Source organism: Erpetoichthys calabaricus, chromosome 6 (assembly GCF_900747795.2).
Source record: "Erpetoichthys calabaricus chromosome 6, fErpCal1.3, whole genome shotgun sequence".
NCBI classification, from domain to species: Eukaryota; Metazoa; Chordata; class Cladistia; order Polypteriformes; family Polypteridae; genus Erpetoichthys; species Erpetoichthys calabaricus.
Window position 1 is genome coordinate 187,884,313 of NC_041399.2, and position 26,917 is coordinate 187,911,229.

Below are 26,917 nucleotides of genomic sequence, written 5' to 3' on the forward strand. Positions count from 1 at the left end.
ACTTTGAATAAGCTGGCTTTTAAATTCAAAGTCTACAGTTGTAGTCCTGTTGCCATATTGATCATTTAACTCTTTTGACACGCTTCTGTCTTCAATGCAATGGCAGGTTAAGGATTATTATTATTATTATTATAAAAAACTGTCTGTCACCTTATTAAGCAGGGAATTAATTCTTGAACCTCAATCCTTTTAAGTCTCTGCAGTCCTTTCACAATGTATTAAGTAAAATCTCTTAATTTACAATATTTGGTTCAAACTATTTTTCATAATTTGCTAAGTTAGATTGTAATAGTCTCTCCACAGTCTCTCCTTTTGTAGCCATCCACATCACCACAGAGCTATGAAATCAACACATAATTCAGACTGAGAAAATGCTTTAAGTCTAAAGTGCCAAATCTGGAGGTGTGGGAAGAGAAAACAGTATGCTATTTACTTTAAAAGATCACTTTAACCTATTCAAAAGATTTTAAAAAGAAAAGATGCATATGTTTGCAACAGATAACATAACAGTGAATGGTTTCCAAAACAGTGCCTATAAAAAGTATTTACCCCTTGGAAGTTTTCACATTTTATTGTCAAACAACATTGAATCACAGCAGATTTAATTTGCCTGTTTTGACATTAATCAATAAAAGAAGCCTCTATAATGTCAAAGAATAAACAAGTCTCAAAATTGTCCAACTTAATTACAATATAAAGCACAAAATAACTAAATGCACAAGTTTTCTCCTCCTTCAAGTCAGTATTTAGTTAATGCTCCTTTGACAGCCATGACAGCCTTAAATCTGTGTGGATGGGTCACTATTAGCTTTACACATATGGACACTGCATTTTTTCCCCCATTCTTCTTTTCAAAACTGCTCATGTTCTGTCGGATTGTAGGGAGGGCATGAAGGAACAGACTTTTTCAAATTTAGCCACAAATCTTCAAATAAATTGAGATCTGCACTTGGACCCATCAACTCGCAGACATTAACATTGTTGATTTTAAGACATTCCCGAAAAGACTTTGGCTTAATGGTTGGGGTAGTTGCCTTGCTGTTTCACAGTGAATAGGATGTGTTTTAGTAATGTGCAGTATAGGTTTAGGCCAAACATGGTGTTTAGTCTTCTGGCCAAAGACTTCATTTTTGGTTCCAATTTGTTCCAAAGTTCCATTTGGCTCCAATCTCTGCCACTGCAACTGGTAATTCCTTCAGAAGTCTCATAGTTCTCTTGGTCATCGTCCTCACTAGTCTTCTTCTTGCACAATCACTTAGTTTTTATCGTTGCCCTGCTTTAGGCAAATTCACAGCTGTGCCATACTCATTTCTGATTTTACTGAACTCCAAGGGATGTTCAGTGACATCATAATATCTAGTCGCCATCCCCTGACTTGTGCTTTTCAATCACCATTTTACTGAGTTGCTTGGAATGTTCTTTTGTCTTTGTTATGTAGGTTAGACCACCACACTAACTCACCATAATTTGCACCTTCTGGATAAGGTGCTGTTATACTACAATCAACTGAAACCCCCTCACTACAGACAAGTGATTACAAAACAGTTTCTTACCCCTGTGATGATAGCTTCAACTTCCTGAATGACCTAAATAAGTACTTTGGACTGTTTGAAGCATTGAATGATACATCACCAGTGAAGGCCACCCCTCATCCTGATGAGAAGGCACTGTGTCTGGAACCGGATGATGTTCTACGGACTTTGAGGAGAATTAATCCAAGGAAAGCTGCGGGACCAGACCAGATACCAGGTTGTGTACTCAAAGGATGTGCGGAGCAGCTGACACATGTCCTTACGGATATATTTAACATCTCTCTGTGTCAGGCTGTTGTGCCATCTTGCTTTAAAACCTCAGAAATCATCCCAGTTCCGAAAAAACCCATAGTCACAACCATGAATGACTATCGCCCTGTAGCCTTAACATCAATAGTGATGAAATGTTTCGAGAGACTGATCAAGGACCACATTACTTCTGTCCTACCCTCCTCATTTGACTCACTCCAATTCGCCTTCCGCTCCAACCGTGCCACAGAGGATGCCATATCTATTGCACTCCATTTTTCATTGGAACATCTGGAGAATAGAGACGCTATGGTCCGCATGCTGTTTGTTGATTTTAGTTCGGCTTTTAATACCATCATCCCTCAGAATTTGATCAGCAAACTGGGCCCATTGGGACTGGGCATACCTCTGCAAAACTGGATATTGGACTTTCTAATGGATAGGCCACAGTACGTACGGGTAGGAAAGAATAAATCAGATACCATCTCCTTGAGCACAGGTTCTCCACAGGGGTGTGTTCTAAGTCCCCTCCTCTTCACGCTCATGACCCACGATTGTTGTGCCAAGTTCAGCACAAACCAAATTATTAAGTATGCGGACGACACAACAGTGGTGGGTCTCATTCGAGGTGACGGGGAGGGGGATTACAGAGAGGAGGTGAAGTCATTTGTGGAATGGTGTGATAAAAACAATCTGATACTGAATGTCGAAAAAACAAAAGAACTGGTGATCGACTTCAGGAAGAAACAGCTGATACACATCCCGGTCTACATTAAGAACACTGCTGTGGAAATTGTGCAGTCTACTAAGTTCCTGGGAGTTAATGTGACGAACAACCTCACCTGGTCCCTGCACACCTCCTCCGTCATCAAGAAAGCTCACCAGCGCTTGATCTTTCTGCGGAGGCTAAAGAGGGTCCATCTCAGTAAGTCAGTCCTCACCACTTTTTACAGAGGGACCATAGAAAGCGTGCTAACCAGCAGCAGCTCTATGTGGCAGGATAGCTGCAGCGCTTCGGACTGGAAAGCACTGAGGAAAGTGGTGAGGGCTGCGGAGAGGATCATTGGAGCCCCGTTGCCAAATGTACAAGATTTGGCAAAACAACGCTGTCTGGCCAGAGCTGTGCGAATTTCTAGAGACCCTACTTATCCTGCCTCTGAACTCTTTTCCCTCATGCCCTCAAGCAGAAGGTACCGCAGCCTGAAATGTAGAACTACCAGGTTTAAAAACAGTTTTTTTCCTACTGCCGTTCGTCTTTTAAATGAAGCATTCTAGTATTTTATTGTAGGCTGATTTTAACTATGTGTTTTTATTAATGTCTTGTGCATCGTATTTTCGTTCTGCAGCACATCTTGGATGTTCTGCTGAATGACAAATAAAATTGAATTGAATTGAATTGAATTGAAAGTGATCTCCATTAAGCTAATGATGCGACTTCTAAATTCAATTGGCTACACCAGTGACGATTTAGGTGAGTCATATTAAAGGGGGTGAATGCCTGTGTAATAAACTCCATCCATCCATTGTCTCCCGCTTATCCGAGGTCGGGTCGCGGGGGCAGCAGCTTGAGCAGAGATGCCCAGACTTCCCTCTCCCCGGCCACTTCTTCTAGCTCTTCCGGGAGAATCCCAAGGCGTTCCCAGGCCAATCGAGAGACATAGTCCCTCCAGCGTGTCCTGGGTCTTCCCCGGGGCCTCCTCCCTGTTAGACGTGCCCGGAACACCTCACCAGGGAGGCGTCCAGGAGGCATCCTGATCAGATGCCCGAGCCACCTCATCTGACTCCTCTCGATGCGGAGGAGCAGCGGCTCTACTCTGAGCCCCTCCCGGATGACTGAGCTTCTCACCCTATCTTTAAGGGAAAGCCCAGACACCCTGCGGAGGAAACTCATTTCAGCCGCTTGTATTCGCGATCTCGTTCTTTCGGTCACTACCCATAGCTCATGACCATAGGTGAGGGTAGGAACATAGATCGACTGGTAAATTGAGAGCTTCGCCTTGCGGCTCAGCTCCTTTTTCACCACGACAGACCGATGCAGCGCCCGCATTACTGCGGATGCCGCACCGATCCGCCTGTCGATCTCACGCTCCATTCTTCCCTCACTCGTGAACAAGACCCCGAGATACTTGAACTCCTCCACTTGGGGCAGGATCTCGCTACCAACCCTGAGAGGGCACTCCACCCTTTTCCGGCTGAGGACCATGGTCTCGGATTTGGAGGTGCTGATTCTCATCCCAGCTGCTTCACACTTGGCTGCGAACCGATCCAGAGAGAACTGAAGATCACGGCCTGATGAAGCAAACAGGACAACATCATCTGCAAAAAGCAGTGACCCAATCCTGAGCCCACCAAACCGGACCCCCTCAACGCCCTGGCTGCGCCTAGAAATTCTGTCCATAAAAGTTATGAACAGAATCGGTGACAAAGGGCAGCCCTGGCGGAGTCCAACTCTCACTGGAAACAGGTTCGACTTACTACCGGCAATGCGGACCAAGCTCTGGCACCGATCGTACAGGGACTGAACAGCCCTTATCAGGGGGGCCGGTACCCCATACTCTCGGAGTACCCCCCACAGGATTCCCCAAGGGACACGGTCGAATGCCTTTTCCAAGTCCACAAAACACATGTAGACTGGTTGGGCAAACTCCCATGCACCCTCCAGGACCCTGCTAAGGGTATAGAGCTGGTCCACTGTTCCGCGACCAGGACGGAAACCACACTGTTCCTCCTGAATCCGAGGCTCAACTATCCGACGGACCCTCCTCTCCAGGACCCCTGAATAGACTTTTCCAGGGAGGCTGAGGAGTGTGATCCCTCTGTAGTTGGAACACACCATCCGATCCCCCTTCTTAAAGAGGGGGACCACCACCCCGGTCTGCCAATCCAGAGGCACTGTCCCTGATGTCCATGCGATGTTGCAGAGGCGTGTCAGCCAAGACAGTCCTACAACATCCAGAGCCTTGAGGAACTCCGGGTGTATCTCATCCACCCCCGGGGCCCTGCCACCAAGGAGTTTTTTGACCACCTCGGTGACCTCAGTCCCAGAGATGGGGGAGCCCACCTCTGAGTCCCCAGGCTCTGCTTCCTCATTGGAAGGCATGTTAATGGGATTGAGGAGGTCTTCGAAGTATTCCCCCCACCGACCCACAACGTCCCGAGTCGAGGTCAGCAGCGCACCATCCCCACCATATACAGTGTTGACACTGCACTGCTTCCCCTTCCTGAGACACCGGATGGTGGACCAGAATCTCCTCGAAGCCGTCCGAAAGTCGTAATGTAATAAACTATTTAGTGTTTTATTTTAGATAATTTACAGAGATCTGTTTTCACTTTGAGATGAACAAGTGACAAACAGACTAAATTAAATTCACTGTATGAGTCAGTTTGGAAGAATTAATGTATTAGAATACATGTCTGTATTTCTTACATTTCTGGAGTGCAAACTACAGCTTATTCGCCAAGACATTTATTTCCTGTGCATTTTTTTCAACATCCTTTTTTAAGGTGTAAATAATTCTTGATCTCACTGGATACTTGTGCTAAGTCTTCATATATTGACCACAGTTTTTTAAAAAATCATTAAACATTTGCCTTAGACTTTTTTTTGTTTTGTTTTCTTTCCTTTGAAGGCCTTACATTTTTATTTTCAATTGACAATCGAATGTAGTGGTTAAGTCAGCTGTGTTATTGACTTGCTTTAATAATGTTTAGAGATGTGCATTTCAAGGAATTTAGCTATTACAATACAAATAACCTTTAAAAAGCAAATCAATTTGTAAAAGCAGAATTAAAAATAAAAATAATATCAGTTTGCCAAGGAAACCTAATACAAAATCAGAAACACATAAAATCAATCCTGGTCCCAAAACTAACAGATATACAGTACAATGAAAATTATTTTCAATGAAATCTGTTGTCATCATTTGAATGACATTATCTGAATGTATAGAAACAGTTTTCTGGCTTTAATATATGTTCACATTAAAATGTTGCCCGATAGATTTTTCTTTTGTCCCTAATATGCTTGTGTCATGATCTCCCTACTCTAGTTGGACATTCTGGAAGCTCAGTAAGAATCACTAAAATGAGTACTGATGCATTCACGTACTTTACAGCCTATCCTCTGCCCTTGTTTCAGAAAAGAACCAAAGTACTAACCTTGGAAATTCCCAGCAAATAAGAGATTTAAATCTTACTGAAACCAGTTCAGCTCATAAAAGCCTTAGAACATCAAGGGAAACTATGGCTTCTACTCATACCTCTTCTCAAAGATATCACAGCAGGATGATACAGGAAAAGGACATTACACTGGAATTCCTCAACAAAAGAAAGAGGCTCAGCCAAAAAGCAGTTCAGGACACCCCTGTGGGAAACTAAATAACCCACCAGGCACTTGCAGAAACAAGGATTTCCGTAAGCTTGCTAAGGGCCTTCAACACATGCTATAGAGGTGGCTACCATTAAAACGTTTATCTGGAGTTTTGTCTCATGATGTGTCAAAAACTCACCTAATGGTTTTAGCACAGTTTTAAGAAGTTCTGACATATTACATACCATGTAGGTCTTCTGAAAGAATCGATTATAGACACACTTTGAAATGCTTTGAGAGTGTTAATATGCAAATCTGTACAGGAGTTTGTTTTTTTTTCCTCAGTCCTAATCTCACACACTCCAACAAAGTTTCATTCAGTATAGCTTTGATCTCTCGGTCGCACAACATCACCTGCAATTTGACAGATTACAATCTTCATATTGACTTCTGGTATGCTGGAAAGGCTCTCCATATTCAGTCTCTTGCTAGAAAAACTCTGATGTCATGCATTGATTGAATGGTGATATTGCATTTTTTGCATACATAGAGTAGAATACAGTAAACAATAATTATGAGTAAATGTTTAACAATAATCATTATAATATGATTTCATTGACTTTTGTGATTATTTTAGGCTAATAATTGTATTTGAGGGCCTTAAAATTAATTTATATGTTTAGAGTGATGCATGTTAAGAATACGATTATATTGTTACCATTACTGTAATCTATTTGTTTATATTGCTACAAAATAGTAGTTTCTTTTTCAATTAGGTAATAAAGATTCATATTCATATAGTTATAGAGAAATGTGAAATACAAAAAAATAAAGAAAGCTTGACAATACAGCCCAACTGTAAAATGTTTTCTGAAATGCCAATATCTCTCCCAAGACAGTCTTGCTCATCCTGCTCTAACGAATTTAACCTTCATATCCTCTTCTGGCGTGCTGTAAAGACTATCCATAGAAGGTCTCTTGGATTGATTGGATGGTGATATTGTGTTCTTTGCATACATAGAGTAGGTACTAGGGAATCCATTCCTGGACGGGTTTATCCATTCCCGGGAATTCGGGAATCCCGCATTTCATTCCCGGGAATCCCGGGCTCCCGGGGATGACACAGTGCACGGGCATCTCACATGTGAACGGTTTTAGAACGACCGACACTTATTTTTAATATAACTACTGCAATATGTTGACACAAATAAAAGACTAACCTTATCTACAAGCAGTTCATGCTGTCATAGATGTACATGTATCTTTAGTTGCGGTAATAAGAGCGTAGAAAGCACAACATCCTCACAGGTGGCGCAGTGATAGTGCTGCTACTTTGCAGTAAGGAGACTGTGGAAGGTTGTGGGTTCGCTTCCTGGTTCCTCCCTGTGTGGATAATGCTTTGAGTACTGAGAAAAGCGCTATATAAATGTAATGAATTATTATTATTAACGTGTCCAGCGTGCAGTCGTCCAGGCGAGAGCGCACCTTCATGCAGAAGTACGCAAGCCGCTGAGAAAGCACGCTCTGCCTCCACTGAAGTAGGCGGCACAATCATCAGATACTGATACACTTGTTCTAAACAACGCCCGCGCTTGCCGTTGCGCTGAAACACCGCCATTTCAGCTTTTACTGATGCATCCAGTTTCTTGTCATCATTCTATGATGGCAAGTTTCTTGGCACAGATAATGCGGATGCAACAGACTGACGCATTGCAATTTCAAGTTGCTGTTCAAAGCTGTTGTCTGATGAAGTGCAAGCTGCAGCAATGGCGCCACTTTAATTATTTTCAACTATAACTCTGCTATTTCTTGATCAATTTTTACACTTTTACACGCTATATATGCGAGCTTGGTCGTTCCCGTTTTCCTGGGAATTACAGCAGTTTAATTCCCAGGAATGCGGGAATGAAAAATGTCGGGAATCCTGGGCTCCCGGTAATCAGGAGCCCTGGAATGGATTCCCTAGTAGGTACAGTAAATAGGCATTATACATTACCACTATACATAGACTTCACTGAATTTTGGAAATTAGACTAGTTATTTCAGGGCTCTAAATTTAATTTATATGTTTATGGGGTTGCATGGTGCAATTATGATTATGTTTTCACCGTTACTGTAATCTACCTGTTAGGTTTGCAAGTTAAATAGAGAGCTACACTTTCAAATACTCATTCATATTGCTGTTAAATAGTAAAATCTTTCTCACTCTTGTTATAAAGATTTGATCTTTTTAGAGAAATGTAGAATTCAAAAATGAAAGAAAGTCTGCCATTAGAGCCCAATTGCTAAGTATTTTCTGAAATACACATATTGTTATTGCTAAGTGGCTCCTGTCCACAGGTTTCTACAAGCAGATCCAGCAGTAATGATTTCACTTCAAAAATCTCTAAGCACTTGTTTTTGTGACCTGACAAATTCCCATGTATCCTGCACTGCAAATAATTTCAGTCTGTATCTGGCTCGTATTCATTGTTGCCCATTAAGTCACATTTGTCGTATAAATTAACCTTTATTAATTTTGCTAATTCAGGGTAGATATCGGTACAGAGTCAGATCAGATTTGAGTCACTTGCAAAACTAATTTGACCTGTCAAACAAAAAAATAAGATATGAGCCAAAAAATTTGAGCTGAGTCACTTTACATGCAGTCTGAATATAGCTATAGTAGCCTGTGGCAAACTTTCAATTAATTTTTACCATTGTAACTTCTCCTTAGCATTGCTCTGAGACTCATCATCAAACTTAGGAATATGGAGGGAGGGGGGGTAACTGTTTCCTGCTCTCCCAGAAAAGGTGACACTAAACACTCTTCTCCTGTTTACATAAGCCATTTTAGCTGTTTGTGTGCCATTGGTAAAGTTTTATCCCAGGGTGAAGATTAGTTGTGAAAAAATGCACTAAAGGTGAAACAAACTAACTTCATAATCAAGATAAGTGAAAAGTGTCTTGTGTCTTACATTTATTGTTAGCAAAAAAAAATCATATTACACTTTCATGAGCCTACAAAAGAAGGACAATGATAAAATTAAAGCAGGGAAAAGGACATCAGCCTACTGACTAGTCACTGGTAGCTGCTACATATTAACAACATCATGCAGGATATTTGAACAAAGCAAAATGATTCTCTGCTACAAAATCCAGCTACTGTTTTCTTGTATTATGGAGAAAAGCACTTGTACATGTAGTGTGTTACCCACTGTATAAGAAATCTCAATGTTATAAACATGTACAACAGTTATATAAATAATTTTTAAGAACAAACATTTTTAAGCTTTGGAATTTTGCCCCAGCCTGTCCTGTCACCAGTAACTCTGCTTGTACCATGATCATCCACAAAAGATGTTTTTATGTTGTGACTGTAGGCTTCCTTCAGGAAACAAAACAAACTTGATACCCATAATGTTTCTTTAACTTATACATATGTTAAACTGGGATTCATTTCTTTATAGTATTTTTCAACAATTCAATTTCTGAGTTTCCATGGAACTGCTTTTCATCAGGAATTTGATTAGTTTCTGGGTAAAACAAATATGATGCCCTTTGTGTCACTGCACAAAGATTTTCAGGAATTCACACAATCATACTAAATCAAAATCAGTAAACTGCAGAGTGATTATGAAATTCGATTTCAAGAGTCTATTAAAAAAAAAACAACAACATGACTATTGAATAAAGTGAGTCTGGACCAACTACAGTTATTTTGCCATACGTTAATTTTACACTTAAAGTTGCAATGGCTATGTATGAGGCCGATTAATTCCTGCATCCTAGATGACATCAATCTTGCCAGTGAATCTGTTTCCTAGCTTAATTCAGGTACTACACTTACTACACTTACACTTTAGAGCCAATCTGATGCATTTTAGTGGCTACATTGGCTATCATGTGACTTCTACGAATGGATAGCATGATGGTCACTGTTGTATAGTACCTGACTATGTTTTGGGAATATTTCTACTTGACTATAAACATTTCAGTCTACTTTTCTATGCAATACACACAATATTGTACTTAATCAATTATCTAAAATATATGCAAGTGCATACAAAGAATCTAGGATGGTTTTCAAATGTACGCTGCTGGTGTTTATTCTCAATTATCTTTGTACACATTCCAAGCACCCCTCTGCGCAGCTCACAGAACAAGGCAGGGCTGGATGTTGGTGACCTACAATGTCAGCCTCAGTTACTTCCACAGCTGATGCTGTCACACTCACAAAATGTCCTGGTGGAGATAGGTGTGAAGTGTATGGCTAGACGCTAGTGACATGTGTGAGCTGGGGGGCTGATCGCACCTCTACAGGTTAAAAAATGCTGAAAGACTACCTTCACATTGCTCCCTTGCTTGCTGGGCTTACTTGCAGCCAATCTACCGCGCAATCCACGCTATACTTTGCATACTTAACAGTCTGAACAGCACCTGTCAATTTGGAATTGTTTGCTTTTCTCTCTCTCTGACCTTCCCTGCTCCTGTTGTGCACTCCTTTGAAGAGGAAGATATGTTTGCATTCTTTTTATTGTTAGATGGAACTGTCATCTCCGTCTTGTCAAGGAGCACGTTTAAACTTTTGAAAAAAGTGTTTGAATAAAGTTCCGGTCTCTACAACCTCCTGTGTTTCTGTGCAAATCTGTGACCAAAGTGTGACACATGAAATCCCAGTTTAACCTATTTCCACAACTAATGCAGCTACATTGAGACACTGTCCTCATGTCAACATGCCAAACATTTGTGGGGTTGTCCAGAAGGTGCAACGAGGTGTACTTGTGCATTAATGAGCTACGCTTCACTCACCTTGTCACATTTTTTGCTTAAATGTCTTCTCTAATTATATTGGGCATTACAGCTCTAAAACAGATCATGCAGTAGTTGGAAAAGCCCAGAAAGAACATTCTTTTAGTTTGTAGTGAAACTAAAAATGATAAAGGTTTAAGTAAGGGGCCTGAATTAATATTATCGAATGAAGGGCAAATGCCTTATTAGGGTTTGTTTTGATTGTTAACACCTATTAGCGCATACCCCACTGAAGTAGGAGAAGATCGTTAAGATGTCTGGCAGAAAGTCACTGCTTCAAGTTACAGTTACTTGGCTCATAATTAAGGGACCGTAAAACAACTGACATGCAAAAAGAAGTTAGTCTAAATTATTTTAAGTTTAAGAAGTTTTCCTGACTATATATGAAATTGTGGGAGGTGCCACATTTACTTATACTTTTTAATACTTATGTACAAGTAATATCAGATGCTTTAAAATTTGAGTATTTTCTTAGCTGAGTCACTTTCAGAAAGGTAGCTGTGATTTTCTTTAAGTACGACTACTTGATACTTTATACAGCATTGATAATGGTGAAGTAGTTAGTGCTGCCGCCTCAGAGCTCCAATACCTGGGCTTAGCTGCAGGCCTGGGTACTCCCACCCCAGCCCTATCTCTGTCTCCCTATATCTGCAAAGGTTTTTCTTCCAGTTTCTCCTCCTTCCTAAAAATGTTCATGGTAGGGTAATTGGTGACTTTAAACAATCGCCATATGAGTAAATGTTGGTATGTTCAGAATTGAATCTTGTTTTATTCCATATCCTGGTGGCATTGCCTCCAGCCACAGTGACTCCAAAAATGGATATAGCAGGTTTAATACAGTAATGTATAGACAATGGGTTTCACAATTGATCTGTAGCTAATATAAACTGAATCAGTATATTATTCCTGACAAAACTGTCACTTTACTCCGATCATATAGTTTCATTAAAAAACTAGGTACTCAAAGTAACTGTGTATCAAACATTAGTGTTCTCCACCTACATATCACAGCTTTACTGTAGGGAGATACATATTGTATTTATAATAGCCTTCTCAATACTACCATTTGTCTTTTGCAAACTCATATTATATGTAACACCTGTAATCAATAGCAGTAACCTTTAAGTACCACAAGCAGACTGTGCTTACAGGTTCCCAAACTCCGGTTATTTCTTCTCCATCCTTCCATAATTCACATGACTTCTTATGATTAGCAGACGCCAGATTCTATTTGTTCAGAGACTACTACAATGCAGTGGCCTTGTGTACATACTGCTATGCATGGCATAAGCAGACTGAATACCACAGTTCACTTCAGTGTCTACCACAGTGGCTAAGAAATCCTATTTACTACTCGGTCACATGCTTAAGAGACTGAACCTTAGCATTTGAGATTATGGGAATCAGATTGAAATCTGCAGATGTTTATCTTCATTTGTTTATTCATTCTAGAATAGGCATTTCACTTTAATATTTCTGTCTAGATGTTTTATTATTAATAAGCAGTTAATGGTCAAAGTGTTTTTCAAGGTTCAGCAAGTTTCAAAAAAGGCATGACAAAGACATAAAGGGACTATCCTCACAGTGCCCATAACCGAAAGATTACCAACAGTATTCCTGCATATGTAAAGCCAGTAGATTCATTGTGACCCTCAGATGCCAGACTTTATTTTTCTTATTGTGCTATAAGTAAAAGACACACCAAGACTCCCTTGGGTTCCATATTATAGCTATACCAATAAGTAATAAACAAATATTCATCCCAGTACACATCATGCATTTTAAAAGAAGTTGAGAAATGAGCTGGCATTAACAGTTTCCAAGATGCTGCATTCCACATTTCTGAAAAAGACAACACATTGATTCATCAATACATCAGAAAAGCAGCATGATAACACAACAAAAATGACCCCCTCTGGAAAACTACTGAATTTTTATAGAAATCCAAGCACTTAATCCAAATTTAGGGTCACCAGGTAAATTGGATCTTAATAACAATATTACATTTCATTATTGATTAGAAAGTGGACAATGCCACAATGGTTAGAACTGCTGCCTCACAGATTCAACACTCTGAGTTTGAATCCTTCACCCAGTTGTCTGTCTGGAGTTTTCACAGTTTTACACAGGAGATTTCTAGATCTGGTTATGTACTGTATTAGGAAAAGACCATCATCTAAACTCACAGAAAATGGACAAATATCATCAAAAGAAGCTTCCTATAAAAACTGAAAAATTAAGGACACACAATGCAGATGATTCAGATTCAACCCCACACAATCATGTGGAACCCATGAATATAGGAACAGGAACCATAGAGGAATACATGCTATACTGTAAGCCAACTACCTCACATAGCTCAGCTGCTGACATAAGGAAGAAAAGCATGATTAAGATAAATACCATCAGCCAAACTTGGTACCATCAAGCACTATGCTACAAGATACAAATGCAGGGGAATTCACAGTTCTACCCACCATTAACATGGAAAGTAACCCAATGATATATGACTCAGCAGCAGTGTCATTTGAGATGCCAGGCTACGGAAGTCAAATTGCACACTATCCTGGATATTTTCCCTGAAAACTAATACTGGAAATTTACAAGACATAGAAGAGTGTCAGCAAACCTACTGCACTACAGAATGGCAAAATAATCAAGTGCAGAACTCTGGCTGCTGAAACAACAACAGTATGACAGTAACTGGGGTGAGGCAGTCTTCCAAATAAAGGCTAATAGCACTTACAGCACATGGCAGAGATTTACAAAAGAAACAGAGAACAATAAGGAAAATCACATTTTCTCCAAAAAAACAATGCAAAGTACAGTATACTGTCAGTTGTAGTACAATACATTTTCAAGTGGAGACCCAACAATAGCTAAAACTGAACAGTCCTAGAAGAGCATATTGCTAAAGAAACTATCAGCTCAATATAACTATTTACCAGCACAAACAAACCATCTACTAGCATCACACACCAAACTTTAACTGGCTAAGCAAAAGAAGGACAGTACTGATCATGCCAAATATTAGAGGATAAGCACCATCCAATTAGTGACCAACAATCTGCCTATCCATAACACAGAACCTTCTGTTACCCAAAGAAGGACTTAAAACTAGGACTTAAAACTACACCAGAGCATCAGCTGCTCACACATATAGCCAAATACAAAGACGCGATGATCAGCCAGGCCACCTTCAGTGTCACTGGGACTGCTTCTAAGAAATCATTATGACTCAATGCCACACACAAGGATACTCTAATGCCTTAATGTTTAAACACCTATAAGGCACTAAAAACCTTTATGAAGACCCCAACAGGCTCCTGTACGATAACACTCAAAGCCAACTCAAAGACAATAACACCAATGGTTATAAAGTTACTGTGTAAAGGAAATGCACTATCCATGTTGCCGAATAGGCCTAAATTCCCTCAGCCAAATCATTTCTAAAAGTGGCTAATGATACAGGATCAGAAGTGGAACTACCATGAACCATTTCATGTACATATTGTTAAGACAGAAAGACAAATTAAATCATTGACCCGCCAAACCAGAATCTTTAGCAAAGACTTCAGGATGCTATTTGAACTGGAGAAGAGTGATTGGATGATCACAAATAAATGTCCCCTGTACAAAGTAAATTTAACTACCACAAGACTGCAAAACAGACATACAGGACAGCTAAAAAAGCTGGGCAAACAACAACCACATAGGAACCATGAACTAAAAATGAAAAAGATGGTAACATCCAATTACCTTCAGAAAATAAGTCAGGATTCAGATGAATGATCAAATTCATTCATATGACCTGTCAATCATAAGATGTTTAGCAGACATAATAAGGTGGGCAAAAAAGTAAATGGAAGCCAATGATATCTAGAGCAGATATCTAAAAATTCCTCACAATGTACAAAACACAACTAACAAATCCAACAAGGATGTGTCCACAAGGATTAACCATAAAGACAAAGCAATAGATGGGGAGGTGGATACCATGCTAGCTGCTGAGGTACCATGTCACAGTAAGCCACTTTATGGAATGTACCACCCACAGATAGCAGAGGTGGTTGACATAGGAGAAATCATACCAAGAAAGAAGAAGAACAGAAGGACAAGGGAGAAGGAAAGACTGAAGGGAAGAAAAAGGCATTATTTACAGCAACTCCGGACCAATTGCATCAGGGCCATACCGTCTACATATATATAACTAAGTGACTCTGTAAGAAGAAGACCAATGAAGGCAGGCCACCAAGAGATCTATGAGAACTCTAAATGAGTAACAAGCTACACTGGCTACACCAGGTGCTTCACCAGTCACAGCTTTATGGGAGAGAGGTAAAGATGTTTAAAAAACAAAAACACTCATGACATCTCAGGTAGAGTTTGACAAAATTTTGGAATTGGCTGGAAAAAGATTCTGTGGTGAAAATGGATCTTTTTAGCCAATAGACTAAACACCATGTTTGGTGGAAGCCAAAGACTGCACTTCATCAAAAACAAACCATCCCCACCATCATGCTGGAGGGACGCTTCTCTGCAGCAGGCCCTGGAAGGTTTATGAGGGTACAGGGGAAATTAAGGCAGCAAAATGTATGGACAGTCTAGAGAAAAACCTGATGTAGTCTGCAGAAATCTGCAACCCATCGAGAAGATTTGTTTTCTCAGCAAGACAACAATCTCAATCATAATACCAAATCTACAATGTTAATGTCCTGTAGTGGCCGAGTCAGAGTCCAGACAGAGAACTCAGAATTTGTGGCTGGACATGAAAAAGGCTGTTTAATCAAAAAAAATGTCAATGTCCATATGTGTAAAGCTGACAGAGACCTGCGCACACAGACTTAAGGCTGTCATGGTTGCCAAAGGTGCATCTAATACATGCTGACTTAAAGGGGGTGAATACTTGTACAATCAATTACTTGGTGTTTTAAATTTACATTTAAATTAGACCCCTTTGCAGAGATCCACTTTCATTTTGATACTGTTGATCAGTGCAACAAAAATAAATAAACAAATCTACTGTGTTTCAATGACATATAATAAAAAAGTCAAAATTTTCAAATGTGTAGATACTTTTTATAGGCATATATCGGTAATGGTTATTACTGTCAAACAGCTACCCTTGAGTATCTATCAGGTGGTCATGCTTTCAAATGACAAAATATAACACAGTTGTTGATGTCTGGTTTCTTTGATTAAGCTCTCTAAAACACAAGTATAACCCTATGTATCGAATCCAGCAGTTGTCTAAAAGACTAGCTGCCAAAGCATACTGAGCTGTTTCTGTTGTACTTGAAGCCAAAGATATCTGACAGCTAGAATAGTAATGTCAAAATATTTAAGGGAAGTTGTTTCAATTTCAGGCAATGCTGCTCTAGTGAAAATCAGCTGTTGCTGTACTGTATGCAGCAGGCATCACAGAGTATACTGCACATTGTTCACATGTAGTAGACTACAGGGCTGCACAATAAATTTCAAATTAACATCATTGCATTACTAATGACAAGCATATGGCAGCAAAAAAGCAAGAAATACAATATTTTTTTTATAAAACCGACAGGGTTATTTGCTGATATGTCAATATTTGATGGAGCTTCAGCCCTTCCTCCCACTAGGTGGCAACCATTTGGCTCTCTCCTGTGGATTGCAAAGCTGTCTCTTAGTTACAAACGCCTATGTTTCAATCCCAGGTTTGCACATACTCCATCTCTTTGTACGATTCTTAGGCTGGATACCTTCAAACCCATGTTTGTTAAGCAGCTCTACACAGACCTTGTACATGAGTGAGTAGGCCCTATGTTGACTGTGTTGGTTCCTGCTGAATACTCAAAACTTCTGAGACAGGCTTGTGTTTTTTGAAGGGCTGGAACCCCGTCCAAGGCTGATTCCTAACTTACCCCAGTACTGCCATGAAAGTCTTGGTGACCCTTTTGATTGTGAGCTAAATAAATGAATAAATATACCTTACAGATAGTATTCTAGATACTGCATAAAAGAGCAAAACCCATTTATTATACTGTAAATAAAACACTGCACAACAGGGGTCCCCAACTCCGGTCCTGGAGGGCCCCAGTGGCTGTAGGTTTTGATTCTAACCTTCTTAATTAGTGCACTGTTTTTGTTTCTGATTAACTTCTTTTGAATTTATTTTAATTGACTTGTTTTTTTTTTAACATAGACGCTGGAGGGACTATGTCTCCCGGCTGGCCTGGGAACGCCTCAGGATTCTCCTGGAAGAGATAGAAGAAGTGGCCGGGGAGAGGGAAGTCTGAGCATCTCTGCTCAAGCTGCTGCCCCCGCGACCCGACCTCGGATAAGCGGAAAAGGATGGATGGATGGATGGATGGATGGATGGATGGATGGATGGATGGATGGATGGATGGATGTTTTTTAACATTTGTTCCCTTGAATTTCTTCATCGTTCCCTTGAATTGCTTCATTTCCTTCCTTAAATGGCACCCAAACAAAAATGAAATTTGAAGTGAGTGAGCCAACAGAAGACTAACTAGATTAGATTTAGATTATTTATTTATAAAAGCTCATTTAAAACGACAGAGGTTGTGCCAAATTGCTGTACAAAGAAGCATTAAAATAAACACAATGCAAACAATCATGCAGAGGCAGATTAATAAAACAACCAATTATAACACCCACCACAATCCCATTATACATAGGGAAAGGCAGAAGAAAACAAGTAAGTCTTAAGCCGACTTTTAAAAACCTCGATAGAGGATGAAGACCTCATGTGAAAAGGCAAGTCATTCCAAAGCCTAGGAGCAACAACTGAGAAAGCTCGGTCTCCCCTCGACTTCAGCCAAGATCTTGGCACTACAAGGAGAAGTTGTCCAGATGACCTCAATGCTCTTGGTGCCACATGGGGTGAAGGAGGTCACAGATATATTTTGGAGCGAGACCATGCAAGGGTTTAAAAATTAAGTCAGGGCCTCAAACTCCAACCAATTTAACTCCAACCAGTTGCTTAATTAGGCTCTGATTCCTATTGTTAATTAAGCCTGTTCTTTAATTCCATGGCTTGTTGTTGCTCACATTGTGCAATAGCAGACATTTCCAAAATTGTTGATTTTCTCTTTTCTGAGAGCACTGTTAAAATGTTTTGGGGACCTAAGCAGATCAACATTCCTGAGACCATCACTTTTCTTTATTTTCAGATATTATATGATCGACAACATTGGTCAAGTTTTTCAGGTCATGTTTTGGTTCATTTTCTATCTCATTATTGTTTGGCTGTTAATTAAAGAAAAATAAACAATTAAGGCGTCTGAGTCTTCAACAGCAAGTCAAATACAATTAATTCAAAACAAGTTAATTCGGAGCAAAAACAGGTCACTAATTAAGAAAAGGGTTACAATGAAAACCTGCAGCCACTGGTGCCCTCCAGGACTAGAGTTGGGGAGCCGTGCTGTACAACATTGCTTCAGATAGCAAATACAGTTCATAGGAATATGCAAATGAATCTCAAAATTTTTGAAAAGTTGTATAAAAAGTAAAATTCTGTCACCTCAATATTCTTAAATCTGCTACTGACAGAATAGGTCTAATATCTATACAAATTATCCACACAAACACCATAATTGTAATAGTAGTAGAATTGTCACATGCACAGAGTACAATAAATTTTTTATTTGCATGTGCAACCAACAAGCAGCATATCACCACCACCTCTGGCACTATAATAATACTGTATGGTGTTATGAGGGGGCGGCACGGTGGCACAGTGGGTAGCGCTGCTGCCTCGCAGTTGGGAGACCTGGGGACCTGGGTTCGCTTCCCGGATCCTCCCTGCGTGGAGTTTGCATGTTCTCCCCGTGTCTGCATGGGTTTCCTCCCACGGTCCACAGACATGCAGGTTAGGTGGATTGACGATCCTAAATTGGCCCTAGTGGGTGTGTGGGTGTGTTTGTGTCTGTCCTGTGGTGGGTTGGCACCTTGCCCGGGATTGGTTCCTGCCTTGTGCCCTGTGTTGGCTGGGATTGGCTCCAGAAGACCCCCGTGACCCTGTGTTCGGATTCAGCGGGTTGGATAATGGATGGATGGATGGTGTTATGAGGCTGCAAAACAGATAATGAATATGTTTATTTCAGATTATTGTTGTAATAATATTGTTATATTTTGTACACTAATCTCAGTTATTTTTGTCCAACGTCCTTTTACTTGAACCAACTGGCAGCATCTGTCATCTATCCTCAGCTTGATTCACTACAAGTACAGTACAGTGTCACAATAGTTTCTCTCCAGTGAGCCCCCAGCCAGTTTTATGAGTGGATGCACAGTCACAAGTTCCACATGGTGCATTTGGTACACCACACAGGTACTTACACGTACTGTATGACAACAATGAGATGTTCTTCTTGCAATGACTTTGTCTATAACAAACAATCAACAACTGAAGTGAAATGTGATACATGTGCAACTCCTTCAGTGGATGAAAGTGTGACCAGTGAAGAATGAGCACTGGAGAAGCGGATCAGGTTTATTTTCAGATAGTTCTAGACTGTGTCATACTATTCAGTAAAATGTTATTAAATTACATTACAAACAATTTAAAATTTATTACAATATTTTATATTACAACCTCACAGAGTGCATATAAATAGCTATTTTAACACTGGTGCATAAAGTACATTGCACGATTAATTATGAGATGAAAAATGGTTCAAATAGTTAAGGGTTAAAATAGCTGTCTCGGGTGAAGTGGGGAGGATATGAGCTGGTGGGGTGGTGTTTTGTTTTTGTCTTTATATAGCCTAAAAATTAGTTATTATTGTTGGATTATTTTTTTACTGTATTCCTTTTTTATCAATAATAATTTGATCACAAAAAAGATATTTGGAAAGAATTGGATGTTTGCTGATATGTTAACGTTTGCTGGAGCTTCAGTCCTTCCTCCCACTAGATGGCAGCCATTTGGCTCTCTCCTGTACATCCCTATAGTTGTGAAAACTACAGTACTGGGGTGGTTAGATTGTGGCCAGAAGTACTCCCTACAGGTCACGTAGAACAGATTGTCGGATCAGGTTTACATGACCAGCAAGCTCAGAGTTAAGAGGGATTTTAAATGTAATATCTTTTGATGTTAATAAACAACTTGACATTTACTTATTCAGCTGATGCCTTTATCCAAGGTGACTTACAACCTTTGAGATACAATTGATTACATTTGTTTTGTTTTTTACAGTTGGAGCACAGGCATGTGAAGTGACAAGCTCATAGCCACACAGGATCAGTAGTGGAAAGTGAACCAACAACCTCTGGGTTTGAGGTCCAAAGCCTTACCCACAACAAAACACTGCCTGTCTGTATTACCGGTAATTTGTTTTTTTGGAGCTTCTTTTGGGCTCCAGGTCTTTTCTGATGACAATAAAAATAAGCTTACAATTGCATATGCAAATATTGAAAATAACTCTTAGAAAAAAGCGTAAAGGATATTGGTATGACTCTTGCAATTGAATGCTTTGTGGTAAACCTTATTATTAGGGATGCTCAAAAGGTTTCGAGTCTGAACCTGAATTATGTATTCTACAGTACAGATTTTGTAAATAGCCAAAGATTAGCACGTGTGTACTAAAATAGGTGAATTCCAACTTTCTGCTATTTGAGTCTAGTAGTGCATTTTTCTGGTTTTATATAAATAATTCATTTGGTTAAGTCAAAATGAAATCTAGTTAAAAATAAAATAAAATTTATGTATAGCAACTTGTCATCCTTAAAAATGCAATTTATAGCGAGCAAAATAACAAGTAACTTTTGTAAAAAATATGAAATAAAAATGAAAAGAATAAGATTACATCAATAAAACACACAAATATCCACTAAAAAAATTACAAATACATAAATTCTTCACTACTTTTGTTTCATCCAAATATATACAGCATTTTATTACATTTTGCTAATGCAACAATAAACTCAACTGTTTCACTCACCACGCACACTTCTTTTATATCTTAGCAGTTTTAAACTGTCCAGGAAGCTAAACATAAAATACACTTAACAGAGACTGTACCTGTGACTGGCACCTTAATACTATTCTGGAAATCAACAACATTGTACAAAATGACAAATAATACATACAGAAATATGATACATGAAAAATCTATAAAATGATTGACAACATCAGTTACTGACATGTACCTTTGAAATGCACATCCACCGTATTGATGCTTGGAACGTCGCACACTGTCAGTGTGGTGCAAACTGCAGTTTTGAGATATCTGAAACTTTTAAAATGAAAATATTCCTTGCAGTTTTTAAACGTAATATATAAATTAGACACTTGCTATGCATGGAAATCTTACAATCCATATTTAACTCTCACTTTTTGTACTATTGTTTGTAACATGAAAAAAATTCTGTTGTAATAAAATGCCACCCTGAACAAAGTGCCACCTGAGGCAAACACCTCGTTTGCCAGCCCGAGCATGAGAAATAAAGTGTGGTCATGTGAGACTGTAATGAGGAATGTGTTCAGCTATACGACACAAATACACAAACATAGCAAAACAAATCATATCACAGGCTACTCCGCCATGAATAAATGTGCAAGATGTTATGTATTCATTATTCTTGTTTTGCTCATTTAGATAGAATACTATATCCTAACTGTCACCCAAAAAACTCTTGGAGAAAAGCCCAAAGGTTTGATTTACCTTCACAATATATTTAAAATGCTTCTGGTGGCATCTTGACTTGGCAGCTGGTCTTCTTTAACAGCCTTCAAGCAGGCAGTGGTTTTTAGAAATCACTACCTTCAAGCACTTAGAAAATATATGGTAGTCTTCTAAAACACAAGACCATGCTTTTGCAATACATAATGAAAGACTATACGTTTATTGACTATCTCTAACCCAGCCCTAGTCTTAACCACTTTTGAAAAGACAGCATATTTAAGAAAGTATGTTTGTGGGAAGAAGGAATGATGTGGTTTTTCCTTGATTTCGATATAACATTTATATAAGTGGTCTTTTACTTTAAGTCATTACCTCATCTTCTAAACTCCTGATACATTTTCTATAAGTGTATGAAAGTTGATGCAGTGGTATATTTGGGTGGACTTGGATCACACAGCCATATTACCCCAATATTCAACTGGCCTGACTGCGCTCATGTCCTGATCACTGTCTAATCATCTTAATGACTGTTGCTGGCCTGCATGCTCTGGATAGGATGCTAGTTCATTAAATTCCACATTTTATGCATTTATACGCCCAGACTGGGCCAATATGAATTTGCCAAATAACCTGATGTACACATGGAAGAAAACCATAAAGTCCCACATACAGTAGATGCAGAGAAAATTCACACACTCCATAACCAGACTGGGGATTTGAATCCAGAAGTCAAGGGACTGGACGACCAGTGAAATGACTCCAAACTTTAACTTCCTCAATATATGTTTTTAGGAGTTGCTCAGCAGAGACTTTTCTAGTGTCTACTGTATATGTGCTGCTATGTAAAGCTGAAGCATTGCTTGACTTACAGTGTAATATAACATAGCTCATATATATAGCTTTGTATACAGTAAAATCTTAGTATACTGTAGTGTCTCTTCCAAATGCAATATATGATAAAGACTAAATATAAAATGGTTTGACCACACAGAGAAAAACAACGAAGTGAAAGAGGTAAACAATTACATTAAACTTAGGGGAGAGAACACATATTTCACTACACACTGCTATGCACTGTAAAAATGTCTTTGCTTCACTTGTCAATAAACGCTATTGAAAAAAATAAAAGTTTAATAAGTAAAATAAATATATGAGTAGTTGATCCATTTCTCTCTTCCCTCCTTGAAATGAGTGCCCATTTCCATGCTTTTCAAAAAAGAGCAGTTTGTAAAAATAACACAGAGGCACTGATTTAGTGATTGCTTGTTTGATGAAAATGAATGCTTTTTGAAAGATCTAATTGTTGTATTTGATTTCTATTTGTCTTAACATCCACAAGCTCACTGACTCTCCCATGGGCAACATGGAAAACCCAATTATTGGGTACTTTTGACGAAAGTGGCAATTTATTTTTGTTTCTTTCATGTCTCTGTGTTATACAAGTCCCCGGGCATTCCTAATAATCTCTCCTAAAGCATGGTAAACACAGTAGGATTTATTAAGTGAAAACATATTTACAGCAAATATCATATAAAAGCCTGGTAGTATGTTTGTCTCTTGAAAGCAAAGCAATTAATATTTACAATGTGTACATCTGCTGTGGGTTTCTTAACAGTTCTGACTTTTTAAACCAAGAACATTGTTAAAAATATGTTTACCTTCTCAAAATTACACATATATCTTTGACATTTTGCAAAGCATGCTTAGCTTCAAACACTTTTCTTTGTTCTTCTATACTTATATTACAGTACTTCACAACCTAAAATGAGATATCTGGAAATTACTACACAATATATGCTGGTTAAAATCTCAAGAGTTTGAATTTCACTGTAACATTAAGGCACTCAGACAGGAAAGATGTGGGAGGCTTATTTGGCATCAACAAAAACACAGAGAGACATGACTACTGACATAAATACCATTCTGTGGCAGTGGCATGTGTAACAATGTTGGCAAAGACCTCAAAACTGCACCCATGTGAATTCACATGAAAGTTTATGTGCAAGTGCTGCCATCAAAGGTATGCTTGTGACTTGAAATTAACTATTGATTTAACACGAAATTCATTACAATCTGTTTCAGTATAGACCTTGTAAATAGAGATGCATGCAGCTTTAGAAAAAAAATAACAATAAAGCATATGAGCTTGAACAAAAATGTCAAAGGCTGCATATATTTATTTAATTTGCTCCTTCCGCTAACTCTGGTTATTCACATGGTGTTTGTAAAAGTTATAATAATAACTGTCATTTGTAAAATTCCCTTCTATTTACTTATTGTTCTTTTACAGTTATACGGATGTGATAATCTATGCAAAGATGTTAACTGCCCTACTGTGAAAGGTGCTATTTATGAACAACACTCTTAAAAAGTAAAGGTGCGAAAGTGGTTCTTCAGAATAATGCCATTGGGGCAACATTTTTGGTGCCCAAAAGAACCAAACATTCAAATACATGTTCCAGAAAGAACATTTAATTTATTTAGATCCATAACAGTTTCCATAAATAACCAAGAACAGGTGAAAAAAAGAATTATAGCAGGGGGTTCCTGGTTAAATATTTCTGCTTTGTCCACATACTGTATTAGGAACTTTTTCAAAGCCGAAAAAAACTATTTAATATGCAAGGAACCATTCCCAGATTGAAATGGTTCTACAAGGAACCACACAATCCACTTACAGTAAGTGCCATTTCAGAAGCCGAGTTGAAATTAATTTGGCTCTGCTGACAGCAAACATTAAATAAACACAATACTTTTACACAGAACAGTCCATCTTCAGATTCAGTATCTTTATCAAAAAATAACTTAAAGGACTGCCAGCAATGCGCAAAACTGAAACATCTTGTCAAGAGATTTGTAGCGCTGAGAACGAATGCATGAAATACAACGATCGTTCCACACAGTATATAATTTTCAAAATTGTCGTCTGGCATCTGCTAATCCTGTAAATGGAGCGCTATACTGTACTTAAAAACTAGTGTTTAGACTACACAGCTACTGTCATGCTCGACATGTAACGATAAATTGAAGTTGATTGAGACGTATCACAATTCATTCATGTACAAGTTTTAGCTTTTCCAAAGCTAACCGAGTTCGTTTGGAGAAAAATGAGGAAGAAGTTAACAAAGGGTGATACCGTATCGGCTTATATTGATCATGGCGCATTTTGTTCCTCCTAATTTCACATTGATTTTAGGTTCTTGTTCCCTTTGTAAAGCTCCGAGGCGCCCACGAGTCACTGCACTCATTCATTTACTTCAAGTCAATTCATGGATGACAGCTACCACGCATCCCAAGGCGCGCGCACACTTACACACGCGCACACCTGGAGACAGACACTCTGGACAGAGAACGAATGACAGAACATCGACTGATTCTCCCCGAGACTGGACGCTCAAAGGAAGCATGATTGGCTATACGAAGAAATGACTAGAGGACAGGGGCACGCAAAGTCTGATGTTTGATTTATATTAATGCCGTCGTTTGAAAATGAGTAGGCAGCAGGGTAAACACGTTGCTGCAAGGGTTTACCCCACGATCAGTAAGCAGCTCCGCTTACAGTATATTCGAACACAGTTCTGAAAAACGTGAGCCCCCGTCAACAGGCATCTCGTTCAGAACGCACGGACACACACACACACACGCGCGCGCACACGATACACACACGCACCAGCACTGTCATGGGCCAAATTCTCTCATCAACAATAAAGAGATGTTCCTTTAATGTATATTTTAGTCTACCACCACTCAAGTATTAAAGTGTTGTAATTACAGCTCTAGACGAGTTACCTGCATTCACCGGTACTGGAATTCAGGTTATCCCCTTATATTTACATTCATCTTCCAACAGTTGTTCAGACAAGCCCTCACAAATACACACTCGTGGTGACATTTAATTTGCAGACATTGTTCTGGTACTACCCACAAAATACAAGTTAAAGGCAGCGATTTTACACCTGAAGAATCCCAATTGTAACACGGCCCGCGGAGGATGCTGACTTACCAGAGCATACACGCAGCTGAGCACCGAAAACCAGAGGACGACTGATAAACCGTGGATGTACGGAGAAGTTCCCATAACTAGCAAACATCCAGAGGTCGATGACAGCAAAAAGATGATTTAGTGCAAACTTTCAGATGTAATGGTCACTCATTGCTCCGTCCATGTAAGTCGGTGAAAAAGTGCCGAACGCTCCAGAATCTCTCCTGCTTGTCCATATCGCGAAGGTGACTTTGGCTTCCTGGTAGTTAAAACTATTATTTAGATTTTTTCTTTTAAAATCTGTAACGCATTTGGACTGCGCCGTGCCTCTTCTCATTTCTCTTTACATCTGTCTCTTTCGCAAAAAATCACATCCATATGTCAAAACCGTTATTTATTTCCTTCTCGTTCTGCGGTGGGAAGTTCAAATGATTCTTTGTGGACAAGAAACCAGTACTTTATTTTTAGATCTTTTTAATTTTCCCTATGCTTTTTTTTCTTTTTCTCTTTTAAAGATTGTGACTTTTTTCAAGTTTTTTCTTTAAACAGAAAGATCAAACTGTCCAGATCTGTTTTTCACAAAATAAAATAAATGTCTTAAGAAATTATAGGTTGTCGAATCTGACTTGTGTTTGCTGCAGCTCCCTGTCAGATACGCTGCTGTGACAAAAAATCATTTTAGAAATGTTGTATCTCTAAATAAAAAAAATGACCAGTTTCACCTGTTGGCATTTCAGTGGGCGAGCTCATTCATGTTTGCTCCGTTACCAGAATTTCTCATGTTAACTCATTTTTACGGGTTATGAGCCAACTTGTAAAAATCCTAAGCACTGTTCACATGCCGGGACTAAAATGTCAAAACGGAATGGTAACGGGCACGCAAACTTCGTACAGTGTATACGGTGTCAGTAAATATTAAAAACCTAAATGACCAAAACAGCCTGTATTTTTTTAGACCCCTGCAAAGTTTAGGCTGTCAAACCCCAAAGCTGGCTTTTCGAACTCCTTGTCTCGCTGCGGAAGGGACTTTCTCTCTCTCTCGCTTGCTCGCTGTCCGATAAGTGAACACCGTCCATATACTACAGTTTGGAGTTTCTGAACAGGAAACGCAGGAAAAAAAATCTCCCGGGTTAGGCAGGGGGGCATTTTAAATTAGGCATCTCGTCCAAAGCGGCTGGGTTGTGTGCATGCATTTAATGTAAGGCACTGTCGTCCTTTGCAGAATAAGCCTCCTCTGTTTTATATGCTGTTTTAGAAAAACGAGCCCCTTTCCACACAGCAAATGTAACGTGTCGGGTTTCCTCTGCTTTAAACAGAAAGCAGGAAATGAAAAAGATCCCTTTTCCCCTAAATCGCGGCGAGTTGCTAGCTCTATTTCAATGAGAGTGCTCTCGTGTATGTGTGTGTGTGCGTGTGCGCGAGCTTA

At 39.2% G+C, this 26,917-nt stretch overlaps 1 protein-coding gene across 1 annotated transcript in view; it reads right to left on the minus strand.

Annotated features, from left to right (window-relative positions):
• Window positions 1-26,907, minus strand: part of pth1r (parathyroid hormone 1 receptor) — a 462,399-nt gene extending 435,492 nt beyond the window's left edge. Inside the window, exon 1 of the mRNA XM_028804180.2 lies at window positions 25,513-26,907. Coding sequence (XP_028660013.1) covers window positions 25,513-25,587 — 75 coding nt within the window. The 5' untranslated portion in view covers window positions 25,588-26,907. The remainder of the gene's footprint in view (window positions 1-25,512) is intronic.
• Window positions 26,908-26,917: the final 10 nt, after the last annotated feature.